The 12,854-nt window shown below is 40.3% G+C and overlaps 1 protein-coding gene across 2 annotated transcripts in view; it reads right to left on the reverse strand.

Moving 5' to 3' along the window:
• Nucleotides 1–12,854, reverse strand: part of irx2a (iroquois homeobox 2a) — a 116,800-nt gene that overhangs the window by 14,589 nt on the left and 89,357 nt on the right. Inside the window, exon 1 of one of the 2 annotated variants that reach the window (XM_042423182.1) lies at nucleotides 377–3,512. The exons of the other annotated variant lie outside the window; for it this stretch is intronic. Within the exon in view, the coding sequence (XP_042279116.1) occupies nucleotides 377–398 (22 nt within the window). The 5' untranslated portion in view covers nucleotides 399–3,512. Of the gene's footprint in view, nucleotides 1–376; nucleotides 3,513–12,854 lie in introns of those variants that run through there. 2 annotated transcript variants of the gene reach the window in all.

A 12,854-nucleotide genomic window follows, 5' to 3' on the forward strand; every position in this document is an offset into this window, starting at 1 on the left:
TCCATATTTAAAATAGTTTTATTGGATGTCCAATTTTAATGAGTTTAAAAAAAAAATTGGCACTTGTTTGGAAGCTCAGATGCAGCGCTAAGTCAGTATTGCTAGAAAATATCAGCTCCAACACACAAATCAGCTGTAACGCATTTCAAATGCAGTCAGGTAAATCTCAGCCCATGATTAGGTCAAGCGTGGTGGCGGTATTTGTGGTAAACACTGTTCCGCTCTGGGGGCTAAACGTTTGTGTCAGTAAAGAATAATTACACCCTTCGATGTTGTATCTATCGTGTTAATCTTGGTCCACAGCAGCCACTTTATTCTCTCGTTTGTTTAATAGCTCACTAGCAGCTTTATTGTTTCAAAGTGCTCAATAGCAAACCTGTAAATTCTCTGTTCAACATTTGCCCCCGTGGCGTTGTGGTTCACCGGTGCTGAATGTTGAAATAAAGCAAACAGTCATTGATCTGCAATCAAAGATCCAGGACAGGAGGTCATTTACATGTAGAGAGGGGAGCCATTAGGAACTGTGCTGCAAGGCATGTGTGGAGTTAATTTCATTTAGCAGGGGTTTGCTGGCATTATCGACTTACCTGCACTAGGTATATGTTGCAAAAAAAAAAAAAAAAAATCACTAAGCTGTTCTAAAATATTGTGTGCAGTAGTACTAGATGCTGTCTGTTGCTAATTAGAAATGGATGTGCATGTGTGCTGTTCACAACAAAGCCAAGTTAATTATCTGGGGACCAAGAGAAAGAGACAGGCTTTATACTGTGGGCCTTGATATGAGGCAAAGGAATCAGATATGAGGCAAATGGCTCTTGAAAATTAGGCACAACCACTTATTGGCAGTTGGTCAAGTTTGCAACTGTCCCAGGAGTCCTGAGTGCTTATGCAATGTGTTGCAGCTTCTGTTAAAATTTGATGATTAAATGGGCAAATACTTCCTAGATTTGTAGACTGAGAGTGGGGCCTGTTTATTTTATTTATTCATAGCGTGAATATGAATAATTTACTGGTCAGCAGTTTTTGTCAGAGGAAAATCATTATTGTGTGTGGCAGGCTAAAGGTTTGTGATTTCTACATTTGGCACTTTTCCACTGTATTGACAGCCGCCAGCTCAGTCAGGGGCATCTCACTCTATTTGCTTAGGAAGCAGGTCCGTCACTTTGGATGCTGGTTTAACAGGTTGTCATCATCTTGTGAATTCTAAAAAAAAAACATCTCCTATGTTTAATGGCTTTATTTTACCTGCATGTTTCCCACCATTTAAGAAGGATTTTTTATCATTTGCTTAGTTCCAGACAACAATTACATTTGACAATGCCAACAGAAAAGAAAAGTTCTTTGCTGGCAAATACTAGTTTTATAACTTATTTCAGCTTTGCAAGCTAAAGCTAGTTGATTTGGATGTAGATCTAATGTTTTATTTTGGTCACCTGAGCCTCAATTTGCTATTTAAAAGAACTGTTGTTGTTGTTGCCTTGACTTGTGAAAAATAGGCCTATATATTGTTTAAGTCATTTTTGTCATGATCTGGTTAATCTTACTGTCATCACAAAAACAACAAAGAATTGTATCCATTATTTTCGAGCCAGCCCGAATAGAAAAGAAGAAGAAAAAAAACAAAACAAAACAAATTAAAAAAAACAAGTCTAAGAGTATATTGCCGAGCAGAGCAGTGTTTTGAGCATGCTAATATGCTCATAATGACAATGTAACCATGTGTGACACGATCAGTCACATGCTGATTATTGAACAAAGTCTGTCCAAAATGTAATGTAACTTAAAAGAGGCTTGTGTTTTCTGTGTAGTATTATGAATTTATGGGAAAAAGTGTTATTGTTAATAATGTAGGAGATAGTTTTATACAATGCCAGTATCATTGCTAGTCAGTAACAGTAAATTTCCAGTAGGTGTCAGTGTCATCAACATCAGGGGATCACTAAAGTCATTAAGACATGTCATCTGAGAACCATGATTATCTGTCCAAAATTGTTTGCTGATCCATCACGTAGATGTTGAGATATTCCACTGAATATGAGATCATTTTGACCTGCTAGCGGCACTGGATGAAAAGTCAGGGGATCACCAAAGTAAGTGGAGTCTACCACTAGTACCTTCCACTTGCTGTCATAGCGAATTATTGTCGTGACCACATCTCCTTTTATCTCCTGAACAACAAAACATCCCGGCCAGGATGCAACTGGGTTGAGTGTGTTTGGACAGCGGGAGAAACACACACAAACATGCAAATCCATCACAAAAGTGCAACAGTTCAGTTTGCTCTGTTTAGTTTGTCAGTCATTGGTTTGGCAACAGTTTTACTAAGGCTGTAGTCAACCAAAGGAAATCTGTGTCGACTGAAAATACCTACTCTTCAACCAATTGGTTGGTTGATGGGGCAGGGGGTGACGTTTACGTAATATAGTAGCCTAAACGAGTCAAGTTAGCTCTCCAAGCTAACGCGCTAACGACATTGCGTAGTTAGCATGCATCTAGTCTCAGTCTCTGCAACATTTTTTGCCAATTTTTTTCCCTCTTCTTTCTGTTTTATGGTGGGTGGCAACCAGTGTTATGGTGCATTACCGTCACTGACCACATTGGAGTGTGAAACAGTCTCAGCCGCAGTTATCTAGCCCCACAAATAAACACAGCGCTATCTTTTCGCTAAACTTTCAGGGGTTGTCCGACCAATGAGAATTTGGTCGGACAGGAGCACGTCAACCAACCAATCGACCAATCAACAGGGAGACTGCAGCCCTAATTTTCACTTGATCAACATTATGAAGAAAAGTGAGAAATACAGCAAACATGACATCACACTCATTTTAATCCTAACCAACATACTGCTCCCTTTTAACAAGTGACATTTTAAATTTGTGAAAAACAGGTTGGCAGACAGAGAGACGGTTTCCTTTGCCCTGTTTTCCTCAGTACTACAAGTGTCTTCTCTCCTACACTCAGTCAAGGTCAATTGAGTTCTCCAGTCTGTTATCAGTGTGTTTTTTTGATGGTATAGTGGAGATAACAGTGTAGTCAGAAAAGATGGAAGGAAGCAGGAGATCAAGAACTGCTGGTTTGGAAATAATTACTGCACCTTCTCCACATAGCAACAGATTTATTTCTAACCTTTAACATACTGTATTTCAACACACTCAGCTGTGCCCAAGGTGGTTAGCAGCAGAGGGTGGATTTATTGGGTTATAGGTTTGGAAATAGCTTGAAGTGTTTGACCGATTTTACAGAAAAGTAAATATGGATTTTAAATATTTGTTGTCCTTTTCTGTTTTGACTTCGCTCAGGATAATGAGGATGATGACTTACTGACATAGATTCAGAATATGGTTAAAAAAATCAAAAGAACTTGGTAAGTTTTAAGCCAAAACAGTATAACAAGGAAATGGAAAGACATGTCTGATAGTGGTGCAACGGATCGTAGTTGATCCGATCGTCCTCGACGGTTCGGCACTCATGTGAACCGCGGATTAATTGCAAAATTCAATGTCCCATTTAAGACAAAGTAAACAAACTGCTGTTAGTACAAGTCATGGACAGACAGCGCGTCGCTTACAGGGATTTTGAAGAGCAACGACCAAACCAGCATCTAACGGGTCCGAAATGACATCTGCAGGTATGTTAACATACTGTTTAATGTGCTGCAGCTGAGCAGCTAATTAGTGATCTAGCTGCATTTAAGACCATGGGCAAAAGTTCCTTGCTGTAAGTGTTTTACAGAATATATGGAAAACAAAGTTTTATTTGTCTCCCCTTTTTTTTTCTTTTTGCCGATCCGAAAAATGATCTGATCCGTGACTCAAATCCGTAATATGATCCGAACTGTGAGTTTTGTGATCTGTTGCACCCCTAATGTCTGATAGTCTTTACACCAAGTCTCAGAGACTCATCAGATGTTTTGACACTAGCTATCAAATAATTCCTGATAGCTGCCTTCAAGATGTAGTTACCTATTGGCAACATCACAGATGAGAAATGACTGGTGCCAAACTGGCTGCACTTTGGGGATGACAATCCTGTTATATCCAAGCCACAGCCCTGTATGTTTTATTATAACAGAAGTCAGTAAAACTGTTGTATAAAGTGGTAGATTTGTTAACATTTTTCAAGCTTTGAATAGGTAACAATGCCATGGGGGCCAATAAGGGTCATTCTGATGATGTTATACTATTGAATGTGACCACAGCCAAGTCTGTTACCATTACCAGAGCGTTACCCGCTACCATAGTAAAACAAGAGGGGCCTTGATTTTTATTGAATAAGCTATTTTTTGGTGTTGTTTTGATCTTCAATTTGTGTATCTTGTAGTAAAAAACAAAATAAAGTAAAATAGATGTCTGCCGTTTTACAACCACCACAATGTACAAACACACACAACCACATACACTGTAATCAGGACTTGCCTCAGTCGATAGGATCATCACTAAAAAGTACCGACAACACTTTGGCGGACCTCCATCTAACCAGACCTTTTCCCATCAAGGCACGATTATGTGACTAGCCCCGAGTTACTAGCAATAAAAGAAATGTCTCTCTTCTTTATTACATCTTCCAATCGTGAACAATGGAACGTTTGCCTCTGAGCCATTTATTCAGCTCTGATGTATGATTAGCACAGGGCAAATCAATACCATGTTGGATGATCTTAACGGAAAAGTACTGTGATTTCCCCTCCGTCACAGGGCCAAGCGCTGATATTTGTCTGTCAGCAGTGACATGCTATCTCTGGAAGGGGCACTAGGGCCAAAACACAGGTATTGATCCTGTCAACATTGATGGCCCTAATGGTATGGAGGATGAGGGGAACTGCCTGCCACTGGAAATGTAATGCACTGTATGGAATGGCCTCCTGCACCGGTGGAAGGAACATGATGTTTATCTGTTTTTATTGTGAATTATACTGGAGGTCCACAGTGAACATTGCACAAAGTGAATACGCTAACAAGGATAAACTTGAATGATCATGACTTGAGGAGAATCTTTTTTTTCTGTATTGGTAAACACACCAAGAGAAAATGTGCTGCTCAGCTCTGCTCATATTTTGTTGGACCATTAATGATTATGATTAAATTTTAGTATTTTTCTCCAGATTTCTCCAGTTTAATTCAACAATAAACTTTTGTTTGTCTGTTTTTCTTCCACGGTACAGCAGGTTTTCATCCTCTGCTGCTCCTAAAGGGAATATAAAAAGGTACCACCACCACTTTAGAAGAATGAGAAAATCGCATGCATGTTTCTGTGTGTGCTTGTCTACTGGGACCAATGAGTGCAGGTTTATAGTTACACATGTTGTGCTTTAAGATGAGGCATGTATTCCTGTGATTGTAACATGATTTACATACATTTCTGTACTACAGAAGACAGTCACATATCAGCTGAAACTCTGCTTGCTCCCTTGTTTAGTGAAGGTCAGTCCATTATAATAAAGGCAGTGCCAGTAGGGTTCTTACTATTTGACTTTGCTTATAACAGAAGGAGAATGACAAAAACAAATCTTATTTATTGGTGAAACACATAGTAAAGGGTTTTGTGTTGTGTTATATTTATATTGGACACCGGGAGCTGTTGGATTATCAAGAGGGAAATGTATTTAAGTAGTATCAGAGAGATTATTAGAGGTGTATGTGTTGCATGTTTGCATGCATATTTATTTTTCAACACCTTTAATATGGGACTGTAAGAAAAAAAGAGTCTTTTTACAACAGATGTCCAGCAACCTTTATCAAAAAGCCGGCAGCTGCACTCAAGAACCTTGTTGTACCCCCACCCTGTACACGTACACACACACACACACACACACACACACACACACACACACACACACACACACACACACACACACACACACACACACACACACCTTCCATTTTAGATTTACAGAAGAATAGTATGGTAAAAAGTCAAGCTAAGCAGTTAATCCGCTAGTTTGGCAGAAGTTGGCAGAAAAATATAAAAAAGGGGTCTAAGGAATTGAAACTCAACACAGGAGCCTGTGATTGCTTTAAAACAGCTGGCTTGCTGACCATTAACTTCATAATGTGTGTGTGTGTGTGTGCATGTGTGTGTACGTGCGTGTGTGTGTGTGTAGGGTGGGATGGGAGACTGAGGTGGTGACTGGCAAATAGCAAATAGTACATACAATATGTTGGAAGTATTGGAACTATGCATATGCAATATGTGTACTTGCCAGTGCGTGCATGTGTTACATTAGTTTGTGTGTGTGAGTCTGTGTGTAGTCAGTGCCCCTGGCTAAGTCTCCTCAGATCTTTTCTTGTTTATGTATTCCCCTTCCTAGACTGAGGCCCCAGGAATATGCTGGGGGCTATACAGACACAGAAGAGTAGAAGGAACATTTTATTTATTCATTGTCAGGAATTATCACTCAGCATAAATATCAATACAGCCAAAGGATGTGAAGATTTGAGTTCTAATAGCATGGAAAATGATGGAGAATTGCAACTGGAGGAACAGAGGTTTCGATCTTTGATACACTGGCTTTATTTTAAAGTCAAATTTAGGTGAGAAGTCAAGTATAATTATCAAAAACAATGTGGTTTTTATGGCCATGAGGCTGCAGTTTTTTTTTAAAAATAAAGTCTGTTTCTTGCTTGAATGAGACTGCGTCCAAGTTTGAAGCATCTCAGGATTTGGATCCTCAACAACAAATAGTTTTATTTCCTGTATCACTCATCACTTCAGTTTTCTTCCTGAGTCAAAATACATAAACGCTGTCCTCACAAATCTTTCTAGCTACCACCCTGCCCATTACAAAATTATGTAAACTCATTGTCTTGTTAGTCATCTGTTATTCCAGCTCTTCAAGAAAAAGCCAACATTGAGGTTAAGCTACAGTACATAACACAGAGCACAATGCCATCAGATATCTTGTCAGTCACGGACAGCTGGAAAAGGCACATGCACACAAACGCACACACTAAGATGTGCCAAGACATACTCTGAGTGCTTCTGGATAGAAACAGAGAGTGACAGTGATAGAATTTACTGCGATGGTATCAGCAAAGCAGCCATCACAGCTTTGGCAGATTGGAAGGCCATCAGGACCCATCTCCCTGGCTCTGATCAGTGTTCGCATCCTGACATCAGCCTGCGATGTTAACTCCAGGCCCTGAAAGGGGGCTATGAACCATGATCAGCGATATCTAGCCACCAGAAATAGAAATCCATTTTCCTTGCCTTGAGGAGGCGGAGCAGGAGGAGGGGGTAAATGAATATCAGTGGCCTCCTGGTCTGGTCTGGTCGGGTCTTAGTTGGGTGTCTCTCTCCCTCTGCTTCGCCATGCGGGGCCCTTCAGCTGTTTTTCCCTCTCCTCTTGTTCTGAAGGTTAAAGGATTAGGAGCTGTGTTTTCAGACCGGATTGCTGTCCTGGCATGGATTTAGATTTTGGCCACACACACCAGAAACTAGAGCCCCAACACACGCGCAGGTGCACATATGTACATGCAAACACACACACCAGACCACCAGCACCACCGCTGAGCAGGAGGTTGTGGGGATTAGCAGGAAATACCACAAGATGGTGGCCAAAGCATTTTTTTCCCCTTTCTTCATGGAGCTAAATAACAAAATGAGAACAAACCAGAGGTGCTTGTACAAAGTTGTTTTTTTCACTCCCCCACCCCCTCCACCCCCCCTCACCCCCCCCCCAGTCTTCCATCCTCCTTCCTTCCTTTGGTCCTGTCTAAACATGCTGACCAAGTGCATTGTGGCATTTCCAAAAGCAAAAAGCCATTAAATATAAACATGGTATGGGTGTGTTTCTTTTTTCTGATCTTTCAGCTTTCATTTGATTCTTTTCTGTTTTGCTTAGAAACTTATTGTGATGCCTGTATAGCCTAGCAAAGTTGTGATGAATTATTGATCGATGACAGCTTCATCAAAGCGCTGTGTTGTACACGTACTTGTCATTTCTTAACACTGACTTTACAGAGAACCGACACTAATGCGCTCATGTCGTCCATACTTGTTTACAAATTGGGGCGAGTTAGTGGACCTTTTGCATTAAAAAAAAAAAAAAAAAAAAAATTGTCGTCCAGGTGCTGGCGGAACTGGCCTGAAAGCATGTGCACGGAGGAGAGAGTGCGTCCGTGTGTATGACTGTATGTGTTTGGGTTTGCATGAGGGAACATACACCAGATTTTAAAAAATGTATGAAGAACACAGCCTTTTTCTTTCTCGACACAGAGAGAAAGAGAGCAAACGGTTCCCAGAATGCCAGGGGAAAACACAGTTCAAATAGTGTGAGGGCGAAGGGAGCAGATCAGAGAGAAAGCTGTTTGCAGTTCAGGCCTACAAGGCAATTCTTCCCCCGACTCCCAGGTGAGAGAACTCAAAGAGAAATAAACCTGAGGTACCAATTTGCTGAGTTTTGTTCAATAGATGGGAGAGTGCCTAGAGATTTTACCCTGAATGCACAGGAGCCAGGGCCAGTAAACAAAATTACTTAAGGATGGTTACATATTCTCGCTCTGTCTTCTTTCATGCTTGAAGGAGACAAGCTCTTTGTCTTTGCTCTGCCCAACTTGTGTTTCATGTGAGCGCGGGGTGATCGAGCGCGGGCGACGTGTACTCTATCGTCTCAATCTTGACAACTTCTAGGGCTGTTTTCCTTGTCTCTTTTACAAATCTTTTTTTTCACTCACCTGAAGTGCAGACTCAAGACCTGAATGGAAAACTTTATCAAAGTAGATTTTAACTCTGGAGCGCTGCGAAAGTGTGGTTTATTTACAGTACTTCTTGAATTCTCTACCACTTCGCAGGCAACATTTCTTATCAAGCCTTGAGGTTTTAGCCTATATGTAGCCGTGTGTTGATTTTTATAATGTGATGATGATTTATGTATAGACAATTGTGAATAACTTTTTCATACACCATATATTCTCCTCGGTACACAGACGGGAGCTCTGCACGTTTGAATAATTGCAGCAATGAATATTCCGCAGCGAAGATAACACACGGCGTTATTTCAAAACCCTACAGACACAGAAGTTTCATCATAACGCTCGTGATAAACCTGACTGTGACATACATCGCGGGACACCTCTTGTCCATTTTTACAATATGCTATTCCTTGCTAAACAGTGAAATGAATTCCAACACATCACCATCGCCAAACCCAGACCCCCCCTCTATTCTCATCGGTCCCTTGGAACAATCCATTAATTCACCAAGATCACAATCTGCACAGATTCAATTATTCCTGAAACCATAACCATAATACAAAGCTATGACAGGGCTATATATTCAAACCAATATTTATTTGTAATAATGCCAGCACTCTCTCTGTCAAAGCACCAGCAGACAGGTGGAAAAGGCACCGAGCGGAAACAGGACACAAGTCTATTGAAAGGCCCTGCTGATTTATTAATGCTCACCCATTTAAAAGTCACTTCATTTTTTCCATGCCTTCAGTCTACATACAGTATTCCTATATGTATGTATGTTTGTGTTGTTGAAATACACGGTACGGTATGCAAAGGCTGTATCATTTCAACAAACTAAAAATTCACACAAGGCTCAGCACGAGATTTATATTGCTTTAAGTTTAAATATTTTGATGAAGCTTTCTGCACACCAGTGATGCTTGAAAGGCCAGCTCGGAGTTGGGCATATTTTCTTACAATTGACTGTGAAGGGGAAAAGGGGAAAAAAAAAAAAGAAAAGATAAATGGTTGTGAAGTAGAGAGAAAGTGGGTGAATGCCTCAGAGACTTGAGATGTAGAATTCAGATGTATGGTAACAGATGGCAAACCATGCAAAAATCAAAAAATAGTTTTCATTTTTCTTTGATTTTGCAGTGGTAATATTAGATGCAAATGGAAGCCATACTACAGAATGGATGGTCTCAAAGACAAAGACAAACATCGCTTGAAGTTTGCTTTCCCCGGCGCCGCTTTTTTTTTTTTTTTTTTTTGCAAAAATGAGTATTGCAGATTGCTTCACCTGTTTGTGTTGAGCACATTCATTTCTGGGAGCCGGAAACTACAGAGGAGCAGACTCCAAACAATCATCTGTCAAATGTAGAGAAGGTCTGGAAAAAAAGCCATCATTGTTTACACTTGACCAACATTACCAAAGCCACATGAAGAGGGAACAAAGTAAAAAAAAAAAAAAAAAAATCTTGTGCACACACACACATACACACATGTGCGCACACAAAGCGATATCACTTTGGCGTATAACTCCTCTCCGAGTTGTTTGATCCTAATTGCAATATGTCTCAAAAGCCAGGTCCCGGTACTACGTAGTTGTTTTCAAGAGTGAGAGAAATTAATTCACATTGTGTGGCTGTTGTAATGTCACAGATGAGGACTGCCCTGACCTGAGCTTGAACTCATCAGTTGAAATGAAGTTGTTCACTCAGCTGTAGAAGACAAACCATAGTTGCTGCAGATTAATCAACCCCATCAGGGCGCCTGCAATAGAGGGCTCCTGCTGGAAATGGCTTCCACCCACTTCCACTTTGACCCCAGGAAATGCTGCATTAGAGGGGAGTGTGCATGAGTAAAGAGCAAGACCCTGACGTACTGTATGTATGATATACTAAATTATATAGAGACTTAAATTAGATGTCTCACTTAATGTGTGGTTGTGGATTGGTGTGCTTGTTTGTGTATGTGTGTGTGTGTGCTTTATGAAGTGCACTTCCTGCCTACCATCATTTCTTTTTGGTTATTCTGTCATTTTGTGTGTATATGGGGGTGGAGGGGGGGGGGGATTTTAACAATGCAATTACGGCACCAGGCATGTTATGATTTCCGTATGATTTCTATGCTGTGCCATTTGCGGCACAGCTGTTGAAGGAGTGCTACCATGCGAAGACTAACATTTTATGCTGTGCTGCTTTCCAGATGTCCTTGAAAACACACTTCAGACATAAAAAAAAACAGGGAGAAAAGACAAGTCGGTTTTGGAGGGAGATGTCATTTCTGATGGAGTTGGAGTTGGAGTAGTCAGTCTGGCTATTTATCAGTCAGCAGGAAGCCACTGCTCCACTGGAATTGCTTATAGTAAAGCCAAATGGTTGTATTTTAGATGGAGATATCAAGACAGAATTGTAAACATTTGGACACCACTCAAGAATGGGTTTTTTTTTTTTTTATGAGTAGACAAACAATGCTTGTGCTACATCAAAAGTAGAAGCTGTGATGTTTCTGATTCTCAGATGACACAATTCTGAATTTTCATGAGGCTGTTTTTTATTTTTTTTTTACACTCATTACTTTGTAAAGGAAAAAAAAAACATCTTTGGTTGTGAAATCGACAAAATCCATCAAAGCTCGCAAAGCAGATGTCCTTTGCTTAACTTGTGTTTTACCTCCTTCGAGTACTTTTTATACACTGTAAACTAAACTCCAATCCTTTGCGTTTTGTCCAATGTCGTTGGCAGTATGTGTAGGTAAGTCGGTGTAGCTATCATTGGCTGTGATGGGGCTTCACAGGCTAGATACTAAAAGCCATACATTATGTAGCTGTCAAGGGATGTTGATTTGTCAGAGTCTTTAGAATTTCCTGGGTATTGAAACTAGAAGCTTTTTGCTTTTGTATAAAACTTTGATAGGCGGAAGAGAATGGAATATGATCCCATTATTTTCTGGCTTTACACAAGCCTGACCATATGATTTACTCCCCGCCTTCTAAACACAGAGAGAGGAAGCGTGAGGGAAAGAAAGGAAACGAGAGAGAGAGAGAGAAAGAAAGAGAGAGGGAGAGAGGCAGCCTGCTTGAGTCATTGCATTTGCACGCATTAGAGTTTGCAAGACTAATGTTTTGGAAAACAAGAATAGGGAAAAGTAGAATGCTGCAAATGGCTCTGCGTGACTGGATTTGGTTTGAAAAGGATATGTACGCTTTTGAGGAAAGGTTCCCAATGATATATCCAACTGGAAATTTTTAATCTCACAGCTGAAAACTTTAAATACAAAAGCGTTCTTCGAGTTCACTCACTCTGCCTGGATTTATGTTGCCACAGATTACAGTCTGAAAACTGATTACTCCTCCTACCCAGACAACTTATACCAGTTTTTGTGTAAACTTATAGCTACAACGTGCAGTGATTGTCTTAAAATGTTTGATTCTCAACCAAACTGATCAACTATCAAGAAATGTCAGTTTTATTTCCTCAGCCGCGCAGGTTAAGTAACTTCTATCGTGATTTTTTTATACTTGTTCATTTGCACTATCACTTGAAACAAAACTAACTATAACCAGATTCTGCTGTAACACAGTATTTTTCCATTACATGAAACAAACAGTAAACATTGGCTAAGGATAAGTGCAGTTGGATTGTTGTTTTCCAAAAGCTGCCGGGCGATGTTACAATACAGGGAGCACTTCACGTCTCCATCCAGCACCAAATCTCTTCCAGTGTTTGTCATACACACCATTGTTGAAGTACTTACAAAGATTGAAGATTATCTCCCCCTCACTGGGCAACGCATGTTTGCAGCAGTCTCACATGTATAATTCATCGGGAAAATAAATTGTCAAGACTTTAAAGAACACAATGCATTTTGTACTGGGCAACACTTTGCTTTTTACCCTCCAAATTATTTATTGTTTCCTCTGCTCCCTCGGGCCTTGGCCTGACCTTAAGCAACTTCTAATTGGCTCTGCTGCCACACTAGTCTCTCTGTTTACCCGCCCCTCTGGTGTTTGGTGCAACAGTCGAACAAAAGTGCTGCAGCCTGCTCTGTAAATGTAGGTGTATACAACAGAAATACAGAGTAAAAATAAACACTGTCGTCTCCTTTGCTTTATTAATTTGAAGGTACAATTTGACCAACTCCAACAGAGTGCAGATAAATAAGGGGATATGTTCTAAT

The sequence above is a fragment of the Thunnus maccoyii genome, chromosome 10 (genome assembly GCF_910596095.1).
Source record: "Thunnus maccoyii chromosome 10, fThuMac1.1, whole genome shotgun sequence".
NCBI classification, from domain to species: domain Eukaryota; kingdom Metazoa; phylum Chordata; class Actinopteri; order Scombriformes; family Scombridae; genus Thunnus; species Thunnus maccoyii.